General features: G+C 49.8%; 1 protein-coding gene and 1 non-coding gene across 2 annotated transcripts in view; one reads left to right on the top strand and one right to left on the bottom strand.

Annotated features, from left to right (window-relative positions):
• The window catches only part of SUGP1 (SURP and G-patch domain containing 1), a 29,296-nt gene extending 6,421 nt beyond the window's left edge, over window positions 1-22,875 (top strand). The window contains 11 exon segments of the mRNA XM_059918030.1: window positions 467-667; window positions 2,690-2,813; window positions 3,143-3,243; window positions 4,209-4,332; window positions 12,290-12,645; window positions 19,301-19,407; window positions 20,256-20,433; window positions 20,818-20,924; window positions 21,758-21,903; window positions 22,249-22,378; window positions 22,677-22,875. Of these exon segments, the coding sequence (XP_059774013.1) occupies window positions 467-667; window positions 2,690-2,813; window positions 3,143-3,243; window positions 4,209-4,332; window positions 12,290-12,645; window positions 19,301-19,407; window positions 20,256-20,433; window positions 20,818-20,924; window positions 21,758-21,903; window positions 22,249-22,378; window positions 22,677-22,703 (1,601 nt within the window). The 3' untranslated portion in view covers window positions 22,704-22,875.
• Window positions 9,725-9,797, bottom strand: TRNAK-CUU (transfer RNA lysine (anticodon CUU)). Its single transcript has one exon. It is a non-coding gene; the product is annotated as a tRNA-Lys (tRNA).
• Window positions 22,876-24,348: the final 1,473 nt, after the last annotated feature.

The following is a 24,348-nucleotide window of genomic DNA, read 5'->3' on the forward strand; positions in this document are numbered from 1 at the left end:
AAGTTTGCCCACAGCGAGGGAGGAAGGGCTATATGAGCTCTTCACTGCAGGGTCTCATGCCATGACTTGTGTTTGAAAAGTCCCAAATAGACTGGCTCCAGCCCGCTACTGACAACCAGAGGGAGTGGGTGTAAGCTGGACGTGGGGATTCAGGTCTTATCCGGAAGAGCTGCAGCATCCCTAGTCTGTGGATATAGGCATCAGAGGCACCTACTGCCAGAGTTGCCACCTGCAGAGTCCCGGGCTGGGTGACCACAATAGGTTCTTCTCTGAGCCTCAGGGGTCCTCATCTGTAAAATGGGGGTGGCGTCCTCCCTGAGTGCTTCTCATCACCCACTGCCTGCCAGTGCTGTGCTAGAAGTTAAGAACCCAGCCACCTGGGGCTCGGGGCATGCAGGTTAGGCAAGAAGATGAGGAAACCTGCACCACAGACCTCGAGTGTGGGTATCCTTCCTTGTATCCCAAGATGCCCCCCCGAGTGCGCCCGCTGCCCCGCCGCGCGTGCTCGCTCGCACCGGGAAGAGGCCCCCCCTCATCAGTAGCCCGCCGGGCCAGATGAAGAACTACGTGCACGCCAAGCAGCTGCCCGTGGCCAGCCGCCCGAGTGTCTTCCAGTCTCCTGACGAGGACGAGGAGGAGGACTATGAGCAGTGGCTGGAGATCAAAGGTGAGGTGCGGGGCTGCTGCCCTCCTCCCACGGCTGCTGCTCAGCCCCGCAGGCAGGGCCCGTGGCCACCGGGGACGCACAGCCGGGGGTGAGGGGTGCTCCAGGCTGAGCCAAGGGTCTGGGTGGGGCCCTTCAGGATGAGGGAGGGGAAGGAAAGGGTGGGGAGCAGAGCATGGGGAGCATGGAGGGGCTGCAGAGTGTGGGCTTCATCCTGGGAGCTGTGGGACCCATTGTCCACTTGTGTGGGGGCTGGCCTCCCGGGGGGCGGGGGCGTTCTCAGGGGAGCGTTCACTTGTGCCCTCCTCATCCAATACTAGAAGAGGAGCTCCTCAGTGCGGGTACTTGTCTCCACGAGTTTGGGCCAGAGGTATGAGCGTGCGGGTTGGAGGGTGTGCTCTCCTGCCCAGGGAAGGACAGTCATTGGCCTTGGGTGAGCCAGTTCCAGCCCCATGGTGGAGGAGGGTGGAGGAGGGTGGTGATGGTGGCACTCCTAGTGCGTCCAGCCGTGTCCATATTCAGAACGAGACTTCGGTGCTGTGTGGAGAACGAGCTATGTGAAGTCCTGGCCCTGGGCCACCTCTGCTCCAGGATGGCTAGCACGGTCATGTCTCCCTGACAGGACAGACTGAAGTGACCATATAATCATGCCATGACAGCCTCTAGGCCTCTTGTTCTGGATGAGGGTGCTGGCTTCAGGCTGTGCATCTAAACAGATCAGTGACCAACCTCGAACCTTGGAGCATTAGTCAGAATGGAATCAGTGAGTGTGGTGTTTCCTCAGAGAGGGGCCCTGGCAGTTCAATGGTACCCTGCTGGGAACTGCCACTTTATGAGGGGCAGTGGGTGTCTCAAGGCCCTTGAGGCTTTTATGGCCTGCTGTTGATAGAACCTCAGAAAAGCACCTGTGCTTGTAAAGTGACCAGGTCAGGGTCATTGCCAGGCATGTGGGAGGGGGGTGAGGCTTAGGGAAAAGGTAGACGCAGAATGTCTCTGAGACCTCTTATAGGTCCTCCTTAGGCCACATGTTGTACCCCCCCCACCGCGAGCTTCCTGGCAGTACAAGCAACAAGGGGAATAAGAGTGGCCACAGGCTCAGTGTCTGGCCCCATTGCCAGGAGGAGCAAACATTCCTAAGCACTGACTGACATCAAGAAATTTCTTCTGGGAGTTTTCATATGACGGATGTGAGCTGTATGGTGGCTGACAGTCTCAGAAACAGGCCAGCAGTAAATACAAAAGCAAGTTCCATGTGGCTCAAAGTGGAGACTAATACAAAAATATATTTTTTGGTGGTGTTCACTGGAAGTGCTCTGAGGTAACAATTAAGCCCGTTGCAATGAGTGTCCCTAGCTCCCAAACATGTTGGTCTGGAAACACATGTTCTCACTCACGGAAACCAGGACTTCTTGGAGAAATGGCTGGCTCTAGGTCTGGGCAGGAAGCGTCTGAGATGATCCTGAAGTGCCCTGTCCCAGCAGATGTCGAGGAGGCCATCAGAGACTGGGGTCATGTCCAAAGGCCTCAGGAGCCAGCTTGAAGAGGCTCCACTGGCCACAGAGGGGGTGATTGAGCTTCTGTGATGATATTAATTGTGTTGGATTGAAACCCACTGATGTCTTTAAATCAGAGTTTGTAATGATATTTTAAAAAAAGAATTTGTCTTTGAAGGATGAAAGGGAATTGATTTATTGTACTGAACACTGGTAAAGAAAGGAATTGAGCATTCCACAAAAGGAGGGGGAGGCTGGCTATGTTTTCCAACATCTCCCTGCCAGCCTGGGGACTGGCTTGGCCTTTGGGAGGCTCACACACTTTTCTCCCTCCAGCATGTCTCGCAAAGGCTGTCTAGACCGACTCACCCCTCATCATGGTGCTTTGTGCATGGACCCGGGACGCCCGACAACCTCCCGCATTTCACCCTCTTCTCCCCCGACCCCTCTGTCCTTGTGGTCCGTAGAGAGAGTGTGCCTGTTGACTGTGGGGTGTGTGAGTTGAACCCCAGTACTGACAGCCTCCTTAAAGTTTCACCCCCAGAGGGAGCCGAGACTCGGAAAGTGATAGAGAAATTGGCCCGCTTTGTGGCAGAAGGAGGCCCCGAGTTAGAAAAAGTAGCTATGGAGAACTACAAGGATAACCCAGCATTTTCGTAAGTATTTCTGGGAGGGGAAGGCCACTGCTACTTAATGTTCTTGCCACATGTTAGTACATGCAAATGTTCTTGTAAAACCCTGGTGGTGACTGAAGCTGGCCGGGGCTGGGTGCTTCCTTGCGTGGGCCAGATACTGTTCTGAGAGCTTTCTAATTCACACCAGAGGTAGCAAGGGGCCCCAGTGTGGTGTGGAGACTTATTTTTGGGCCCCATCAAGGTGTCTCTGCTCACCAGCTTGCTTTTGCACAGTATGTCTTCAGAAGCTGCATGGGTCCACCCATCCCCGTTGCTCATTTTCCACTTTGTTTTACAAAACTCTTCTCCAGGTTTTTGCATGATAAGAATAGCAGGGAATTCCTCTACTACAGAAAGAAGGTGGCTGAGATAAGAAAGGAAGCACAGAAGTTGCAGGCAGCCTCTCAGAAAGGTAGGTGGCTGAAGGGGGTGGGAGGTTCTAGGGAGGCGTGTGGACAAACCACGCCCCAGGTGGAATCGGGGTTCCTTTTCCTGGAACCCGTCGTGGCGTGGGGTGGCGTTGACAGTGCAGGTCTGTGCCCTCCCAGGGAGCTGCGGTCATGCTGGGACCAGCACTGCCCTCCCTGCCGGTGCTCTGAGGAGTGGGGAAATCTAAGGGTCAAGGTAAAGGTCAAGGTCATGTCCAGGAGCTCAGCCCTGTGCATGTAAAGGGGGCACAGGAGAGGAACACTTGCCCCTTGGTTCATGGTCATTTTCACAAGTGCTAATGAGCACCTGCTGCATGCTGGGCACTGAGGACAGCTAGAGACAAATGCAGTGACTGACACTTGTCGAGGGGGTCCAGGAGACAAAAACGGTCAGCTGGTGGGATGAGTGTCAGGGGAGGGTGAGATGCTGCCTGGTCTCCAGCTGTAATGAAGTGAAACCCCAGCCAGGTGCTGGTGGGCAGCAGGGGGATTGATGTTTAAGCCAAATGTGGGCCACAGACGTCGGTTCATCATGTCTGTCACTTGCAATCCCTTGCCCTGACCTTCTTCCCAGGAGAGGTGGGCCAGGCCCATCCCCCCCATGTGACCTGGGAGGACAGCTGCCAGCAGAAAGGCTGAGGTGGGGATTCCCATCTCTCCTCCAGCCTGGACCCAGACTGTCCCTCACATTCTGTTCCCATGTCCCAGTGTGTGTCCAAAACCCCCAGACATATGGGGTGGGAAGGGGTCGGGTGTGGGGGGCAGAGGCTCAAGATATATTATTATATTAATTCAGGTGTTTGGTTCCAGTGCAGTAATCTGATTCCCATTTGCCTGTTTTTCTTTGTATTGTTCCTAAAATAAACCCCTCTTGTTGCCCGGGGTTCTTAGCAGAAATTAGGCTGTTGGGTGTGGTGAGTTGAGCTCAGTACTGACAGCCTGCTTAAAGTTTCACCCCCAGAGGACGAAGAGGTCAAGAACCTCGCAGAAAAGTTGGCCAGGTTCATAGCGGATGGGGGTCCCGAGGTGGAAACCATTGCCCTCCAGAACAACCGCGAGAACCAGGCATTCAGGTAAGCGGGGGGGGGGAACCCACTGGAGAGGTAACCTCTCACCCTAGTCACAGCTCCCCCGCTGAGAAAACGGGCTTGGTGTGGTATTGAGACGTGCTAGGGTCCCATGGCAAGAAGTTGGCAGGGCCAGGACTCAGGTCCAGGAGTTTCTGACCACAGAGTTTAGCCCTGCCACCCCATAGGCATTCCCCAAGTGCACATTGGTGCCCTGAATCATCTCTGAGGCAGGTGTGTGGGGACCTTTGGGGCCTTGTGTTTTCCAGGTGCCTCATGGAGAAAGTCTCTAGCACTTGCCTTGCTCCCTTGTAACAGAATAGGCCAGGCTCTCGAGCAGAAACTCACAGAATCGTTGTTCACTGTTTGCATCCTGAGGGTCTCATCTTTACGACAAGGGAAATGGCAGGAAAGCAGGGAATGTGATACCTCAGGCTCTGGGGAGGGGGAACCCACAGCCTGTGTGCAGGTTCCACAGAGTGGGTGGGACAAGCATCCCGGCCTCCCTGCTGTCCCCAGCCACGAAGTCACACACCACTCCCTCAGGCTGGGTCTGTGCTCCCCCGGCTCTGTCATTCGTTGGGTGGGTTCAGCCCCAGCTCTTTGTGGGGGAAGGCTGATGGGGGGGGCCGGATGTTGGGGTGTGGGTGGGGTGGTCACTGCTGCAGGGCGGGGACCGGCAGAGGTTTGTGAGGTGGACGTTGAACCTGTTGTGGAGGCGATGCACCCATGAGGACACTTTTGGCCACGAGTAACACAAGTCCCCACTCAGTCAGTGAGGAGATGCGATGGCGCTTTTAACGAAAGTGCTGGAGCAGCAGCCATCTGGGCTGGTTGATTCTGCAGCTCTAGACACCATCAGGGACTCAGGAAGAAAGAAGAAGGTGTGGATGCTGGGCAGGCGGCCAGTCGCATCTACTACATGTGAGCCAGCGTGAGCTAGACACGGAGCAAAGTGAAGGGCGTCTGGAGGGACTGCCACGCAGGAGTGAAGCGACAGAGATGGCGGGCGCTGTGCCACCTTGGCGGGGAGCAGGGTGAGCGTTGACGCAGTGCAGATGGGCCTTGGAGCCGGGCCGGGCTGGGTCCCAGAGGGCTCAGGTGTCCACTGAGAGCCTTTGGAGGGTCTGCGTAGGGAGTGACAGGGTCAGCTGTTCTTCCAGGATCATCTGGCCACGGTTGTGGAGGGTGGTCAGGCACACCAGGTTGAGGCACATGGGGGCAGAAGGGAACCATCGGGTGGGGCCGGGGGTGGGGAAGGGCTGCTGAGGGTTTCAGGTGTCCCTGTGTCTGGTACCTGGGCAGCTAGGAGCTTTCATGGGGGCTGTGGGGTGTTTGGGTCTAGAGTTCAGGAGACCCAGGATCTCCTCACAATGTAGTGATATCGGCCACCATACCCGGACCAGTGTTAACAGTGTTACGGTCTAAGTCACTACGTCTTTTTTTTTTTTTTCTTCGTTTACCTAAGTAAGTTTATTTAAACAGGAAACTTAATATACTGTCACTCAGCGTTACAAGAGCTGACAAAAAATCTATCGCAGGCAAGGTGGGCGAGGTAATGGAATTCTGTACAAAACCCCCAGCGCAGGTGGCTCTCCCTGGTCACAGGGGTCCAGGGCTCAGCAGCTCCAGCCGAGCCTTTTCCCTGGGGTCAAAGCAAAGAGACATTATCACCACAAGCGACTCCAGGCCCTCCCTGCAGCGGTTGCGCCTTGTGGGGGCATTACTGGCAGGCATCCAGCTTTTTGGGTGTGGCTTTGATGGAGGCTAGAGGGTGACTGCCACGGATGAGGACAGAGCCTGGGGGTGTCTGGCAGAGAAGTAGCTGAAGGTGACCAGCGTGGTCTGGGGGTGTTCATTTCAACACCAGAGCTGAACTACAGTTGGCACTCCACACATTGGGGAAATAGTAAACGAGGGAGGATCAGGCGTCCGGGCCTGGGCAAGGCATGCAGGTTCATACCAAGCAGACTGTTTCATCTTTGCATGGGGTCAGATACAAGGCTGCTCCTCTCACCCCCAAATCTAACAGCCACCCCGTGTTCCTGCCGCTCTAGGCCCTTCTCTTCTGATTTCCCAGCAGCTATGAGTTTTGGGAAACAATTGTAATAGCTGTGCTCATCTGTAAAGAAGCTGGAAATACCTGTCCCTTTGACCAGTCATTCTACTTCTGAGATGCCATCCCCAGAAATAATGTTATATATATAGCACTGTCATAGTCTTGAAAAATTAGTAACACAATGAAAGTCCAGCCCCAGTGGGCTAAACTCCTATGACTGCATCTCCCCAGTGGAATCGTGGCTCTCGGAAGGCAAGTTGTTGAAGGCGGTAGCAGCCAGCACACCTCAAGCCACGTGTGACTCTAACACATCACCCGGGCGAACCGTGTTGTTCTTTACAACAACCTGGCGTGTTGGCCTTTAACAGGTGAGCAAGGCAAGGAGGCCAGTTGGTGGAGATGCCTTCACCACCATGCTACACTGCATTCTAACAGGAAAGCCTTATGTTGTCGGGTTAAGAAATTCTTAAAATATCAGGATGCGGAAAATAGAATCACAGCTCTGTTCAAATAAATCTGCAGTGGAAAAAGTCTGGAAGGAAAAGACACCGAAGTGGTAACTTTGGTTAACCCTGTGCGTGGGATTACACCAGTCAGAGGGAGTCTTCGTTGTAGAATCCCCTGCACCTGTGCCCGGGGCCCATAGTGAGCTGTTATGCTCCTCGCAGACAGGCATACCCATGGGGGGCTCTTGGGTGCTGCCTCTCAGCATCTCGGAGGAGAATCAGCATGAATCAGCAGCTGAGGCCAGGAAGAGGCAAGCTTGTGAGCTTAGAGGAGACCCACCCCGTTAGGAGCTGCCCCCCTGCCCCAGTGGGCGAATTCCCCAGTCTGCTTTTCTCAGAGGAACCAAATCACTTTAAATCCACGTCCTGGTTGCTGCAAGTCTTTTTTAAATTCAGCCATCTGCTCCCTTCCCTCTTTGAACGACTTCTTGCTTTCGTCTCTTGATTTTTTTTTAAGATGTTATTTTTTGAGCAGTTTTAGGTTCGCAGCAGAATTGAGGGGAAGGTACAGAGACTTCCCATGTGCCCCCTTCCCCGACACATGCACAGCCTCCCCCATTATCAACATCCCCCACCAGAATAGTATATTTGTTAAAACTGATGAACCTATGTTGACACATCATGATCACCCAAAGTCTATAGTTAGGGTTCACTCTTGGTGTTGTGTATTCTGTGGGTTTGGACAAATGCGTAATGACATGTATCCATCATTATGATATCATGCAGAGTATTCTCACTGCCCTAATATTCCCTGTGTTCTGCCTGTTCACCCCTTTTTCCTCCCTAACCCCTGGCAACCACGTAGTTTTGCCTTTTCCAGAATGTCATATAATTGGAATCATAGTATGTTGCCTTTTCGGATTGGCTTCCTTCACTTAGTAATACGTATTTAGGGTTGCTCTGAGTCTTTTTTTGGCTTGATAGCTCACTTCTTTTTAGCACTTAATAATTTTCCATTGTCTGGATGTACCGCAGTTTATTTACCCATTCACCTCCTGCAGGACATCTTGGTCGCTCCCAAGTTTTGGCAATTATGAACAAAGTTGTTATAAACGTCAGTGTGCAGGGTTTTTGTGTGGACATAAATTTTCAACTCTTTTCTACCAAGAAGTGTGATTGCTGAATTGTATGGTATATTTAGTTTTGTAAGAAACAACTGTCTTCCAGAATGGCTTGTACCATTTGCATTCCCCGCAGCAATGAATGAGAGTTTCAGTAGCTCCATATCAACATTTGATGTTGTCAGTGTTCTGGATTTTGGCCGTTCTTATAGATGTATAGTGATATTCATTGTTTTGATTTGCATTTTCCTGATGACATGATGGGAAGTATATATTTTCATAATGCTTATTTGCCATCTGTAAATCTTTGGTGAGGTGTGTGTTAAGGTCATTGGCCCATTTTTTAATTGGCTTGTTTTTTTATTGTTGGGTGTTAAGAGTTCTTTGTATATTTTGGGGTTTTTTGTTTTTTGTGTTTGTTTTTTTCTAGCTGTGTTGGGTCTTCATTGCTGTGCGTGGGCTTTCTCTAGTTGCGGTGAGCGGGGGCTACTCTTCGTTGCGGTATGTGGGCTTCTCATTGCAGTGGCTTCTCTTGCTGCGGGGCATGGGCTCTAAGCATGCGGGCTTCAGTAGTTGCAGTGCATGGGCTCAGTAGTTGTGACGCACGGGCTTAGTTGCTCCGCAGCATGTGGGATCTTCCCGGACCAGGGATCAAACCCGTGTCCCCTGCATTGGCAGGCGGATTCTTAACCACTGCACCACCAGGGAAGTCCCCTTTGTATATTTTGGATACCAGTCTTTATCAGATGTGTCTTTTGCAAATATTTCTCCCAGTCTGTGGCTTTTTCTTCTCATTCTCTTGACATTGTCCTTTGCAGAGCAGAAGTTTTTCATTTTAATGAAGTCCAGCTTATCAGTTGCTTTCATGGATCATGCCTTTGGTGTTGTATCTAAAAAGTTATTGCCATACCCAAGGTTACGTAGGTATTCTCCTATGTTTTATAGTTTTATGTTTTATGTTTAGGTCAGTGATACATTTTTAGTTAATTTTTGTGAAGGTTATGAGGTCTGTTTCTAGATTCTTTGCTGTTTTTTTTTTTTTTTTTTTTTTTTTTTTTTGCATGTGAATGTCCAGTTTCAGCACCATTTGTTGAAAAGACTGTCTTTGCTCCTTTGTCAAAGAACAGACCATATGTATGTGGATCTGTTTCTGGGCTCTTTATTCTGTTCTGTTGACCTCTTTGTCCATTCTTTCACTAATACCCCACTGCCTTGATTACTGTAGCTTTACAGTAAGTCCCGAAGTCAGGTAGTGTCAGTCCTCCACCTTTGTTCTTCTTCAGTATTGTGTTGGCTATTGTGGGTTGTTTGTCTCTTTATATAAGCTCTAGAATGAGTTTGTCAATATCCACAGAAAAAATGATTTTGACTGGAATTGCGTTGAATCTAGAAATCAAGTTGGGAATAACTGACGTCTTGACAACATTGTGTCTTCCTATCTGTGAACATGATTCATTTATTTAGTTCTTCTTTGAATTCATTCATCAGAGTTTTTTTAGTTTTCCTCATATAGATCTTGTACATATTTTGTTACACTTTACCTAAGTATTTCATATGGGGGAATGCTAATGTAAATGGTATTGTGTTTTTAGTTTCAAGTTCCACTTGTTCATTGCTGGTATATAGGAGAGTGATTGACTTCTGTATTTTAACCTTGTATCCTGCAACCTTGCTATAATAGCTTATTAAGTTCCAGGGTTTTTTGGTCTATTCTTTCATCTGTGTTTTTTATTTTTATCTTTTGTCGCACCGCATGGCTTGCAGGATCTTAGTTCCCCAATCAGGGATTGAACCTGGGCCCTCAGCAGTAAGAGTGCAGAGTCCTAACCACTGGACCACCAGGGAATTCCTTCATCTGTTTTTTCTATGTAGACGATCATGTTATATTTCTTCCTTCTCAGTATATCTTCTACTTCCTTTTCTCATCTTATTTCATTAGCTAGAACTTCCAGAATGATGATGAAAAGCATTGGGGAGGTGGGGTATTCTTGGCTTGTTTCTGTTGTTAGTGGAAAAGCTTGAGGTTTCTCATCATTAAGTATGATGTTAGCTGTAGATTCTTTGTAGATATTCTTTATCAAGTGGAGGAAGTTCCCCTGTACTCCTAGTTTACTGAGAGTTTTTCTCATGAATGGGTATTAGATTTTATTAAATGCTTTTTCCACAGCGATTGATACGATCATGTGATTTTTCTTTTTTAGCCTGTTGACGTAATGGATTACATTACTTGATTTTCTTTTCTTTTTTTTAATTTATTTTATTTTATTCATCTGTTTAGTTTTTGGCTGCATAGGATCTTTGCTGCTGCACACGGGCTTTCTTTAGTTGCGGCGAGCAGGGCTAGCTACTCTTTGTTGCAGTTCGCGGGCTTCTCATTGCAGTGGCTGCTCTTGTTGTGGAGCATGGGCTCTAGGCATGCGAGCTTCAGTAGTTGTGGCACATGGGCTTCAGTAGTTGTGGCTCGCGGGCTCTAGAGTGCAGGCTCAGTAGTTGTGGCGTACGGGCTTAATTGCTCCGCGGCATGTGGGATCTTCCCGGACCAGGGGTCGAACCCGTGTTCCCTGCATTGGCAGGCGGATTCTTAACCACTGCACCACCAGGGAAGCCCACATTACTTGATTTTCAAATGTTGAACCAGTCTTGCCTGCCTAGAATGAATCCCACTTGGTTGTGGTGTCTATTCTTTTTATACATTAGTGGATTAGGTTTGCTAATATTTTGTTGAGGGTTTTTACATCTGTGTTCATGAGAGATGTTGGTCTATAGTTTTCTTTTCTTGTAATGTTTTTGTCTGGTTTTGGTATGAGGGTAACTGAGTAAGTTAGGAAGTATTCTCTCTGCTTCTGTCCTCTGAAAGGGATTGTACAGAATTGGTTTAATTTCTTCCCTAAATGTTTGGTGAAATTCACCAGTGAACTTTTGGAAGGTTATTAGTTACTGATTCAATTTCTTTAATAAAAATAGGCCTGTTCAGATTGTCTAGTTCTTCTTGTGTGAGTTTTGGCAGATTGTACCTTTCAAAGAATTGGCCCATTTCATCTGGGTTATCAAATTTGTGGGCATAGAGTTGTTCATAGTAATCTGTAGTAATTTTAATGTCCGTGGGATCTGTAGTGATGGCCCCTCTTTCTTTTCTGTTGTTAGTAATTTGTGTCCTCTCTCTTTTTTTCTTAGCTTGGCTAGAGGCTTAGCGATTTTGTTGATCTTTGTTTTTTTTAACTTTTGCAAATGTTCCACACTGGGTTTTCTGAAGGGTGTGCATGCTTGTACCATGACCCAGGAATACAAAGAAGATGACACAGTCTCCCCATCCCTCCATCCCACCCTAGGATGTTAGCGGGGTTGGGAGTCCTCCCATCCCTCTCCCATCTCTGACATAGACATGTAGAAATAGTATGTGGATTTATTTTCTGCTAACTTCCTTTTATACAAAAGGAATTTACAGCATCCTCGAGCCTGCATTTTGCTTTTGTAGTACAGCATTGTGCCGTGACTGTCTTTCCAGGTTCATGAGTGCAAGTCTAGCCCCTTCTTGTCAAGGGCTTTGTAATCTCTGCTGTGCACAGGTTTTGGTATGTGGAACTGGGCTGTGACTCTTCCCTCTGGTGTGGACTCTAGAAGTAGGACTGTTGGCTCAGTACATGCATAGTCTGAGAGATGCTGGGCAGGTGCAGAAGGAGCTGCAGCCTCTGCCGGCTCTGAACCCAGCACCTCCTGCCCTGCACTTGGGGACCAACAGCTACCAGCAAGGCTGTTAGTGAGCTCCCTGTCTGTTCCGATGTTTAGTGTCTTTGTTTTGTCTCTGTTCACTGTTGATGCCTCTCAAGGATGCATCAGAAAGGAGCACAAATATGCCCAGCTGTCAGGTTTGGGACAAATCCTGCCCTTTTTGGCACCAGGTGTCTCTCGCAACTCAGGATTTCTTGGTTTGTAGGCACCGGTGCACTCATCTAGGACAGCAGGGGAAGAAGCCTGGCAGAGCCTGGGGAAGGTCTGAGAGAGCCCGCACCTTTTCTTTCGAAGCAGGGGATCAATGATATTGTGACGGGCATCCAATAAAGATGGGGTAGGGGCTTGGAGTGGCCCTCAGCTCACAGGAACAGCATCATGACAAGCTGTGGGCATGTCACACTGTTCCTCAAGTTTGGGCCACCAGCACCAGCAGCCACTGAGGCCTGGCAGGGCAGGGGTCACGATAGAGACCCCCATCTTGACATGACCCTGAAGTGACCTAGCTGACCCCAGTGTGCCTACACAAGGCCCAAGCTTCTTCTGCCCTGAATCAGGGGTAGGGGGCTGAGGCCCAATGATGGTGTGCCCCCCACTCTCTTTTTCAGCTTTCTGTATGAACCCAACAGCCAAGGGTACAAGTACTACCGCCAGAAGCTGGAGGAGTTCCGGAAAGCCAAGGCTGGTCCCACGGGCACCCCCACGGCACCTGACCTCGGACTGAAGCGCAGATCTCCTCCTGAGACCCCGTTGGGGTCCATGCCCACCGCCACTGCCTGCCCTACCTCATCTGCCCCCTTGCCCAACGTCAACCCATCTTCAGCTGCCCCAGGGAAGCCGGCCACCACAGCCAACATGAAGAGGAAGCGAAAGAGCCGGTGGGGTCCTGAAGAGGACAAGGTGGAGCTCCCACCTGCCGAGCTGGTGCAGAGGGACGTGGATGCTTCTCCCTCGCCTCTGTCAGGTGGGCCGACCCCCTCCCTCAGCCTGTTGGGGAGGGTCTGGCATCTTTCACTGAGCGTAATGTTTTCAAGGTTCATCTGTGTTGAAGCACATGTCAGAATTTCATTTATTTCCACAGCTGAATAGAATTCCAGTGTACGGATAGACAACATTTTGTTTATCCATTCATCAGTTGTTTAGAAGCTTGGGTTATTTTCACTTTTTGGCGATTGTCAGTAGTGCTGCTGTGAACATTGGCCTACAAGTACTATTCGGATCCCTGATTTTGATTCTTTTTTGTATATACCTAGGAGTGGAATCACTGGGTCTTACAGTAATTCTGTTTAACTTATTGAGGAATTGCCAAACTGTGTTCTGCAGCAGCTGCACCATTTTACATTCCCATCAGCAGTGCACAAGGGTTCCAGTTTCTTCTCATTCTCGCCTTATTATATAACTATTCTAATAAGTGTAAAGTGAAATCACAGTGTAGTTTTTTTTTTTTTTAATTTTATTTATTTATTTATTTTTGGCTGTGTTGGGTCTTTGTTTCTGTGCAAGGGCTTTCTCTAGTTGCGGCAAGTGGGGGCCACTCTTCATCGCGGTGCGCGGGCCTGTCACTATCGTGGCCTCTCTTGTTGCGGAGCACAGGCTCCAGACGCGCAGGCTCAGTAGTTGTGGCTCACGGGCCTAGCTGCTCCGCGGCATGTGAGATCTTCCCAAACCAGGGCTCGAACCCATGTCCCCTGCATTAGCAGGCAGATTCTCAACCACTGCGCCACCAGGGAAGCCCCCACAGTGTAGTTTTGATTTGTATTTCCCTAATGACTAATGGTGTTGAGCATCTTTTCATGTGTTATTGGTCAGTGTATAGTTTAGTTGGAGAAATGTCTATTTTAGTCATTTGCCCATTTCTTAATTGGGTTGTTTGTCTTTTTGTTATTGAGTTGTAGGAGTTCTTCATATGTTTTAGATATTAACCCCCATTCAGATACATGATTTGCAAAAATTTTCTCTAGTTTTATGGGCTGTATTTTCATCCTCTTAATGTCCTTTGATACACAGAAGTTTTAAATTTTAATGAAGTGCAATTTATTTTTTCTTTTGTTGCCTATGATTTTGGTCTTAGGAAACCATAGCCACATCCAAAGTTTTGAAGATATGCCCCTATGTTTTCTTCTAAGAGTTTTATAGTTTTAGCTCTTAAATTGAATTAATTTTTATATATGTTATAAGGTTATGAAGGGTCCAACTTCATTTCTTTGCATGTGGAGATGCAATTTTCCCAGCACCGTTTTTTGTTTTTTTTTCCCAGCACCATTTGTTGAAGAGACTATTGTTTTTTCTCCATTGAATGGTCTCTTGACACCCTTGTCAGAAATCCCATAGATGTAGAAGTTTATTTTGGGGCTCTCTGCTCTATTACACTGGTTTATATATCTATCCTTATGCCAGTAGCACACTGTTTTGATTACTGTAGCTCTGTGGGAAATTTTGAAATCGGGAGTGTCAGTCTTCCAACTTTGTTCCTCTTTTTCACGCTTTGGCAATTCGAGGTCCTTTGAATTTTTGTATGAATTTTCAGATGGGCTATTCCATTTCTGCAGAAAACATTGTTGGGATTTGTTAGGGATTGTATTAACCAGTAGATTGCTTTGAGAGGTATTGACATGTTAACAACATTTAAGTCTTCCAATCTGAGAACATGGGATAGCTTTCCATTTACTTAGGTTTTCTTTAATTTCTTTCAATGTGTTTTGTCTTTCTGTTGTACAAGTCTTGTACCTCTGTTAAGTTTATTCCTAAGTGATTTACTCTTTACGATGCTGTTGCAAATGGATTTGTTTTTTTTAATTTCCTTTTTGGATCATTTGTTGTTAGTATAAGAAATACAACTGATTTTTTGTGTGTTGATTATGTATTTTTTATTTTTGCTAAATTCATTTATTAGGGTAACAGTCTTTAGGGTTTTCTACACATAAGATCATGTCATCTGCAGATAAGGATAGTTTTACTTCTTCCTTTCCAATTTGGATGCCTCTTACTTCTTTTTCTTGCCTAATTGCTCTGGCTAGGATTTGCAGTACTGTGCTGAACAGGAGTGGTGAAAGCAGGCATTCCTGCCTTGTTCCTGATCTTAGGGAGAAAGCTTTTTGTTCTTTCACCATTGAGTATGATGTTGTTTTATGTGTTTAATAGATGGCCTTTGTCATGTTGAAGAAGTTCCCTTCTGTTCCTAGTTTATTGAGTGTTTTTATCATGAAAGAGTGTTAGATTTTGTCAAGTGCTTTTTCTACATCAATTGAAATGATCATGTGGGTTTTTCCCTTCATTCTATTAATGTGGAGTATTACACTGATTGATTTTTGTATGATGAAACCACCCTTTCATTCCTGGAATAAATCCCCCTCTGTTGTAGTAAATAATTAGTTTACTAATTATTTACATGCTGATGGATTTGGTTTGCTACTATTTTGTTGCAAATTTCTGTCTGCATTTATACTCATAAGGATTATTGGTCTGTAGTTTTCTTATATTGTCTTTGTCTGCTTTTGGTATCAGGATAATGCTGACCTCATAGAATGAGTTAGGAAGTGTGTCCTACTTTAACTTTTTGGAAGAATTTGAGAAGAATTGGTGTTAACTCTTCTTTTAAATCTTGGGTAGAATTTACCAGTGAATTTATCTGGTTCTGTGCTTTTCTTTGGGGGGGTGGGGCGGAAGAGTTGATTATTGATTCAGTCCCCTTACTTGTTATAGGTCTATTCAAGTTTTCTGTTACTTCTTGAGTTAGTTTTGGTAGTTTGTGCCATTCTATGTGATCCAGTTTGTGCCATTCTGAGTATTGTGATAAAATCTTGTGCTGTCCGCTCCACCCTGCCTGGGATGTGAATCATCCCTTTGTCCAGCATATCCCATCCATTAGTCACCAGTAGTCACTCGGTTATCAGATTGACTGTCATGGTATTGCAGTGCTTATGTTCAAATAACCCATATATTACTATTTTACTTAATAATGGCCTCACAGCACAGAGTAGTGATGCTGGCAATTTAGACATGCCAAAGAGAAGCCGTCAAGTATTTCCTTTAAGTGAAAGGGTAAAAGTTCTTGACTTAAGCTGAGGTCTCCAAGATCTACGGTAAGAACAAATCATCTATCCATGAAATTGTGAAGAAGGAAAAAGAAGTTTGTGCTAGTTTTGCTGTCATACCTCAAACTGCGAAAGTTATGGCCACAGTGTGTGCTAAGTACTTAGTTAAAACGGAAAAGGCATTACATTTGTGATAAGATATTTTGAGAGGGAGAGAAAAACCACATTCACATAATTTTTATTATAGTATATTGTTATAGCTGTTCTATTTTATTGTTAGCTATTGTCATTAATTTCTTACTATGCCTAATTTATAAATTAAACTTTGTCATACGTATGTATATATAGTGTACATGGGGTTCAGTACTATGTGTGGTTTCAGGCATCTACTGGGGGGATCTTGGAATGTATCCCCTGCAGGTAAAGTGGACTGCTGTATCCCCCTGTTGTTTTAATAGTTGAGTCTTTTCTCTTTTTTTCTTAGGCAGTCTAACTAAAGATTTGTCCATTTCGTTGGTCTTTTCAAGAAACCAACTTTTGATTTCATTGATTTTTCTCTGTATTTTGTATTTCCTGTTTCTTTTATCTCCATTCTAATCTTTATTTCCTTCATTCTGCTAGCTCTGGAATTAGTTTGCTCTTCTTTTTCTGGTTCCTTAAGATGTACAGTTAGGTATTGATCAGAGGTCTTTATTTATTTATCTATCTATCTTTATTTATTTATTTATGGCTGCATTGGGTCTTTGTTGCTGCACGCGGGCTTTCTTTAGTTGCAGCAAGCTGGGGCTACTCTTTGTTGCGGTGCACGGGCTTCTCATTGTGGTGGCTTCTCTTGTTCCGGACCTCGGGCTCTAGGCACGCGGACTTCAGTAGTTGTGGCACACGGCCTCAGTAGTTGTGGCACACAGGCTCTAGAGCACAGGCTCAGTAGTTGTGGTGCACAGGCTTAGTTGCTCTGCAGCATGTGGGGTCTTCCCAGACCAGGGCTTGAACCCGTGTCCCCTGCATTGGCAGGCGGATTCTTAACCACTGCACTACCAGGGAAGCCCGGTCTTCTTTTTTAACATGAGCATCTACAGCTATACATTTCCCTCTTGGCACTGCTTTTGCTACACCCCATAAGTTTTGGTGTGTGTTGTGCTTTTGTGTTCATTCATCTCTAAGCATTTTCTGATCTCTTGTGATTTCTTCTTTGACCCATATGTTGTTTAGGAGTGTGTTTAATTTCCACGTTTGTGAATTTTCCAGTTTTCCTTCTATTACTGATTTCTGGCTTTATTCCATTGTGATCAGAAAAGATACCTGGTATGATTTGTCTTTTAAAATTTATTAAAATTTGTTTTGTAGCCTAACAAATGATCTATCCTGGAGAATGTTCCATGTGTACTTGAGAATACAGTGTATTCTGGTGGTGTTGGATTGCATATTCTATAGATATCTATTAGGTCTGGTTGGTTTATAGTGTTGTTCAGTCCTCTATATCCTTATTGATTTTCTGTTTAGATGTTCTGTCCATTATTTAAAATAGGTACTGAAATCTCTAACAATTACTATGGAACTGTTTATTTCTCCCTTCAGTTTTGTCAATTTTTGCTTCATTTATCTTGGGGCTCTGTTTTTAAGTCTGTATATATATTTAATGGTCATATCTTCTTTCTGTATCAAATCTTTGTAAATATATAACATCCTTCTTTGTCTCTCATAACCTTTTTTGATTTAAAGTATATTTTGTCTGATACTAGTATGGCTAGTGTAGCTCTGTCTTGGTTACTATTTGCTTGAAATTTCTTTTTCCTTCCTTTGACTTTCAACCTATTTGTGTCTTTGTATCTAAAGTAAGTCTCTTCTAGACAACATATAGATAGTCCTGTTTTCTCCCTTAAGCTTTAAAGTACTTGGATTCAGTTTTGTCATAGAAAGCTCAGGAAATGCACAGTGATAAGAACAATAATTGATACAGTCAGTTTTGCACAGTGATCTCCAGCTTCTCCCTCCTTGACAGCAGTTTCAGGGACAGCCAACGTGTGGCCTCATTTTCTACCACAAACCCATAAGGTTGGGGGTCTGTTGTCATCACATTTTGCAGATGATGTTGGTGACTGATAATTGGCCGTCTCATGCCGTCTGTCTGACTCCCTCACCACGCAGCCTGCACCATGGGCAGAACCCTCTCAACCTCCCTCACCCCTGACTTCACTGGAGCTGGACACACAGGCACAAAGAAGAGTCATATATGCCCTGGCGCCAAAACCCACATTTGCCACACAAGGATGGGCTGAGGGGGAAGGCGTCTCACCCAGGTCACAGGGCTGGCCTGGCCTGTTGGCCCTGCCCACCCAGCTCTGAGAGTGGTCTCTGGCTGAATGCCTCCCTTGGCCAAAGAGAAAAGCTACTGACTGAAAAGTGTTGTACTCCCTGGGGCTCTAGATAGCACCTCTACCCAGGGTTGAGGGTGCCTAGGGTCGGATTGCTGCTCAAGTGCCAAACCTGGTGCCCACTGTAAAGGAGGGTGCTCAGATGTGAGGGCTCTTCTGACGCATGCACACCCCACCTCTGAGATCGTGTCCGCAAGGTCCAGCCCCAGCTCCCAGGTCCTTCATATTCTAGGGGACAAGTACAGGCTCTGAAGTCTCAGGTTCAGATTCAAGCCCCACTGGCCCACATTGTCCCCAGGGGAGCGTGGGCAGCCCCCACCTGCCTGCTCACTGGTGAAGTCGCCCAAGGAGGAAAGGGACTGTGGGTGTGATCCAGGCACACAGCAGGCTGCTCAGACCTTGGCTCCCTTGCTCTCTCCATGGCGCTCTCCAACATCTTTCAGAGCCCCCATAGACCGAGGAGGGATTGGTGTGCAATCTTAGGGCCCAGGAGCACCTGCGGGTGGTTCTTGCAGCCAACGACCTGGTCCTGTTGAGCTGGGAAGACCTGGCTCTTTCCATCCTCCCAGAGGGGCCTCTGCACCCCTTTCTGCCTGGCTTCTTCCCCAGGAAGCCACCACCTGAGGGGTGGTTGTTTCCACCACCCAGATGGGGCCATTGCAGCATCTTGATGTGAGTTAGCGTTGCAGGCTCCAGCCAAGCTCCAAAGGTGATGCCAGCTTAAATGTCAGTTGCTTTAAAGATGGTTGGCTGCTTCCCCAGAAGGAGCTAACAGAACCACGCAGCTGAGTCTTATGCCAGACTCCAAACCTGTGTGTCTACATAAGGTATCTGTTCACCGTAGGGCTTACTTCCAAGAGCCTGTGTGCAAGCATCTCTGGCTTTGCAGATTCCCTGCCTTGTCACCCATTAGCTGTGTGACCTTGAGTGAGGCCCCAGACCTCTTGAGTTTTGGTGTCAGCATTTGTAGTGTGGAGTCATAGAGCCTGCCTGGAGCAGTCATTTGGGGATGGAACTGAGTACACACGATAGAGCGGAGCAAAGCCCCCCGAGGTCATCAAGTGACATGCATGCTAACTGTTCCGACTTCAGTGTCCTGCCACATGGGCCAAGTGCCTCAGGTGTCGTCAACACATGGACTCTGCCTGGGACACAGATGCATGGCTAAGCCCACGTGTCTGTTGCTGACCAGCCTGTGTCTTGTTTCTAGTTCAGGACCTCAAGGGTCTAGGCTACGAGAAGGGGAAGCCCGTGGGTCTGGTGGGTGTCACAGAGCTTTCGGACGCCCAGAAGAAGCAGCTGAAGGAGCAGCAGGAGGTAAGGCCCTGGGGGGCAGGGCAGGCAGGCTCCAAGGGGCTGGTGGAGTATCGTCTCCCACCCTGCCCTGTGGTGCAGTGGTCACGGTGTATTCTTTCTGAGCCTCCCTGTGCCAGGTGAATCCCACAGTCAGGGGAGAGGCTCTTGGGCAGGTGGGTCCCCCATCAATGGCAAGCCACCCCCTGAGGGCCCTCCCAAGCCCACAGTTGGGCCCAGAGCCCAGGCCTTCTCATGCTGCCTGGGCAGCCTTCTCAGCTGATGCTCCACAGCTACTTCCCACTGCGCTCGTGGGCTGGTCCTGACTGGAGAGTCTCCATTTAAGTTTTCCTTACCGTTCCCTGCAGCACTCAGTACAGGATAAGCCTGTCTGGCACTGGGTGCCCTGAACAATGTGACAGCTGTTCAGTTGGTGTTGGGCAGTTTGGGAGTGAGGGCTGGCTCAGCAGGGAGCTCTGTGGCCAGGATATGGACAGCTGGGACAGCTTACCTGGGCCACCTCCTCCAGGCTGGCGGCCCCATCACATCACCCTCGACCCTCCCAGTGGTCAGGAGCCCACGTTGCCCTCATTTGGTCCACAGTGATGGTGCCCAGGATATTCCAGATTCCAGGCCGGGCTCTGGGTGAAACAGAGAGGGGTCCTCCCTGCTCAAAGTAGAGATTCAGGGGACCCAGGGCATGTCCTGACACAGGACTCAGTGCCTTCCTGAACACTTGCTCTGAGCCCTGCTCTTGTGCCTGCTCCAGGGAGGGGGGAAAAGGGGTGCCCAACATGCACAGGGGAGGCGAGGGGGCTAGCTTCCTGCACGTACGGTGCACGGCCTTGCTCACTGGCGTGTGCCGCCCACAGATGCAGCAGATGTACGACATGATCATGCAGCACAAGCGAGCGATGCAGGACATGCAGCTGCTGTGGGAGAAGGCACTGCAGCAGCACCAGCATGGCTACGACAGTGACGAGGAGGTGGACAGCGAGCTGGGCACCTGGGAGCACCAGCTGCGGCGCATGGAGATGGACAAGACTCGGGGTGGGCCGAGGAGCGAGTCACAGGGGTGGGGTGGGGGGGTGCCCTTTTCTTCAGGGTGCTGTGGGCTCAGGAAGCCCACTCACCGGCCCAGGAAGTGCCTGGAGACACCACATTGGGGTCTTAAGCCACCTATCCAGCCTGTAAGGCCTTGGGCAAGAGACTTGGCCTCTTTGTGCCTGTTTCTTCAGTGGTAAAAGGATGGTCCTCTGAGTGTTCACTGGCGTTTGAACACGGAACACAAGGGCTGCGTGGGAGAGCAGGGCTCGAGGTCTCAACCAGCTGCCTCGTTCCCCACGGCCCCAGACTCCCCCCGAGACTCACACTTCTGCTGTGGGGCTGCCACACCCTCCTTCCTCCTCTCACCTTTAACCCATCTCTGGGCAGAATGGGCGGAGCAGCTGACGAAGATGGGCCGGGGCAAACACTTCATCGGAGACTTCCTGCCACCCGATGAGCTGGAGAAGTTCATGGAGACCTTCAAGGCCCTGAAGGTAGGCTGGGAGGGGCCCCAGGCACCAGCCCCGGCTGTGAGCCTGTGTAGCAGGCGGCCTGCACAGTGTCCCAGCCCCTCCTGCAGCCTCCTCATGTGGCAGGCATCTGTGGTGGCCTCAGGGGCCCCCTCGCTCACAGGAGGAGTAGGGCCCTCTTGCCACGGGTGGCACCTGCTTATGACAGGTGCCATCTGCGTAGGGAATTAGAAAATAGCATCTTGGCTGCCGCTTTAGAAACATTTCCTGGGGCTTTAGGGAAATTCTGCTTCCAGTGGAGCCAATTAAATGCAGTTTACAGGCAAAGCATTTCTCAGGCAGACACCCCCATGTGTTGGGCTCTCCAGAGTGAAGTTGTTCTTCCCATGCTGCCCTCATGCTCAAGAGGAGAGGGCTGACATAGAACATTCCACGTAGTCTTTTGAGGGTTTTTGTAAAACTGCTTTGTACCACATAATCTCACCAATGAGATGGTCACCTCATGTGACCACAGCACTCTTTTTAGCACTCTGTGTAACAAATGGCTCTTGGAACATGGGATTTTTCTTCACTGATGAACCATTAGTCTTTCTCATGGTGGACAAGGCCTGTGTGACCTGTCACCTTGCCTTCTTTGACTTGGCCACCAGGGAGCTCAGTACTGCTTCTGGCCCTGGGGCCTCTGAGAAGGGGCAGCTTGATCTCTTCTCGAGGAGTCTGACCTAGTGGTGGGGAGGCAGGTGGGCAGGTGGTCCCAGCGGCCAATGAGGCCATGTGGGGGGTGGGGTTTCAGGCCAGAGCTGGGACTAGGGATGGCTGCAGCCCTGGTGGATGACGGCTACCTCCTCCCCCTGCAGGAGGGCCGTGAACCTGACTACTCAGAGTACAAGGAGTTCAAGCTGACAATAGAGAACATCGGCTACCAGATGCTGATGAAGATGGGCTGGAAGGAGGGCGATGGCCTGGGCTCAGAAGGCCAGGGCATCAAGAACCCAGTCAATAAGTGAGTGTGGCCTCCAATGCCAGTGGGGAGGGGGGAGAGGAAAAGTCCCACACGGAGACATAGGCCCAGGGCCTGGGTCCAGCCCTGTCACTGTGCTGGGAGTCAGGGATATGGACTCTGGTGGCTGGGCCGTCTTGGGCTCTCCATCTTCCCACAGTGCCAGGAGTGTCCCAGACAGATGTCACCCAGCCCAGCATAGCCCCCACATTGAGCTGCATTGGGGTGCTGCTGCTGAGCCCAGCCAGGGCGGGTGAGGCCTCCCTGCCCCAAGCTCAGGTCCCTCACCCCGCCTCTTGCTGGCACCAGCCTGCTCCCCGGCTCACACCACCCGTTGCCCCAATGCAGGGGGACCACCACGGTAGATGGTGCTGGCTTTGGCATTGACCGGCCAGCCGAGCTCTCCAAGGAAGATGACGAGTACGAGGCCTTCCGCAAGAGGATGATGCTGGCCTACCGCTTCCGGCCCAACCCCCTGGTGCGTGTGTCCCTATCCCCCTATATTGCTTGTGGCCGGGCCGCCACAGTTCCTCCGCTGTAGGCGGGTGGTGGTGCTGGTCACAGAAGTGTCCCTCCTTCCGCAGTCCAGCTAGGCTCTCCAGCAGACCCACCCCACCTCTCCACCTTGTTCGAGCCTGCCTCGCCTCCCCAAAGCCTGCCCTCCCTTCTAGAGGATGTGAGCTAGCTGCCCCCGCTAGGTTCTAGACGGGAGGAACTGCTAGCTCCCTTTAGCACAGCATAACCACCTCCCCTTTTATCTTTCTTGCTTCCCACAGAACAACCCCAGACGGCCTTACTACTGAGTATTCTGGAAAAATGCACAAATGTACTTTCCAAAAGACCGACCATTCCTGGACTGTGGAATGTTCCGGCCTGCTTTTCTGCCTGCCCTTCCCATTGTTGCGAGTGTCGTGCTGTGTATTAAAATCCCAGTGCTTGCCTGCCGTGGCAGCCTGGTCTTGCCATCACCAGAAAGCCCTCCTGTTCCTTAGCAGGGCCAGGCTGGACCGGTGGGGGCAGGACGCTGCTCTGAAGGCTGCGCAGCGCCAAGGAATCCTGGAAGACCACCTGGACCTTCTGTCTGCTTATGGGGTCCCCCATCGGCCTGGGTTGGAGTTGAGGGGAGGAGCTTTGGAGAGGGGAGGGTCGGCCAGCTGGCCAAGACCTGGCTGCACCTGGGCCAGGGGCATCAGGGACTCCCCTCGTAGCCTAGCCCTGCACTGCAGAAGGAGGCTGGGGAGGGGTCTCCAGGCAGGGCCCATTCCTCCCTCAGACCCACAAGGCAGGTGGACCCAGGGCACACCTGTGCCCCTCAACCTCTCTTGACACGTGGCATTGACAGGGCCCCACACACACACACGCACAACAAACCTCGCTAGCGATGGCTGCAGCCCAAGCTACCCTAGCTGCCCTGGGTCCTACAGGTATAGTGGACACACGAGTCCCTAGGGCTCGTGCCTTTGGGGGACAGCTTCATGGACGGATACACTGTACTAAGACATCACACGCCTCCTGGAGGAGGGGAGGCTATTGGGTAGCCCAGACCAAGGAGAGCTTGCCACATCTCCAGAGCCTGTGCCTCACACTTGTGCAGAAACCACACACTGGGGATCTTGTGCAACTGCAGCTGCTGAGTGAGCAGCTTGGGCAGGGTCTCGGAAATCTGTGAGCCATGCTTGGAGTATCAGGGCCTGGCAAACTGAGGAGCCCCTACCTCTCATCCCCCTGCCACATACACATACCCAGTAGGTCCTGCTCAACCCCTGTGAGCTCATGGGGTCTGAGGACTCAAGCTGGCCTCAGGCTCCTGGGCCAGCCTGCAGTTCACACAGTCAGCAAACAGCACTGACTGTGAGTCACATGCATGGGATTTGCCCCTGGGCACCCACGGTCTGCTGGGGCTGTGGCCATTAACCCCTAACACAATCTGAGACTGATAAATGCCATAAAGAGGAAGTGGGACCTATGGTGGAGGTGGCCTGGGGAGTGTCTCAGTGAGGGAGTTCAGGGTCTGGAAGTCTCAGCAGCAAACCCCTGGCTGGCGTGGCATGTACTACCCTGTTTCCCCACCATGGACGCTGTACCCAGGGTAGGGCAAGGGGGTGAGGTGGAGCCTGCCCTGGGGGACCAGAGTCCTGAGCACAAGGGTATAGGTCTGGGCAGCCAGAGGTTCCAGTGATGGGGACCCTGGGCCTCGGTCCCAAACACCTAAGTCAAGGTCACCCCTCAATTTAATTCTCAGTGACCAGAAGGCTCGCCAGACTCAGACCATGGACTTCAGCCCCAGCCAGGGGGACAGTTGGAAGAGGAGGCTTCCAAATGCTGTGTGGGTGTGCAGGAATCTGCCAGATACAGGGTGCAAGGCCAGCCCCGTAGACAGAGCTGCACCAGATACCGCTGGCCCTCCAGGGGGAGGAGTGGGGCTGGAGTGGCAGGGAAACCTCCCTG

This window comes from Balaenoptera ricei, chromosome 3 (assembly GCF_028023285.1).
Source record: "Balaenoptera ricei isolate mBalRic1 chromosome 3, mBalRic1.hap2, whole genome shotgun sequence".
NCBI classification, from domain to species: domain Eukaryota; kingdom Metazoa; phylum Chordata; class Mammalia; order Artiodactyla; family Balaenopteridae; genus Balaenoptera; species Balaenoptera ricei.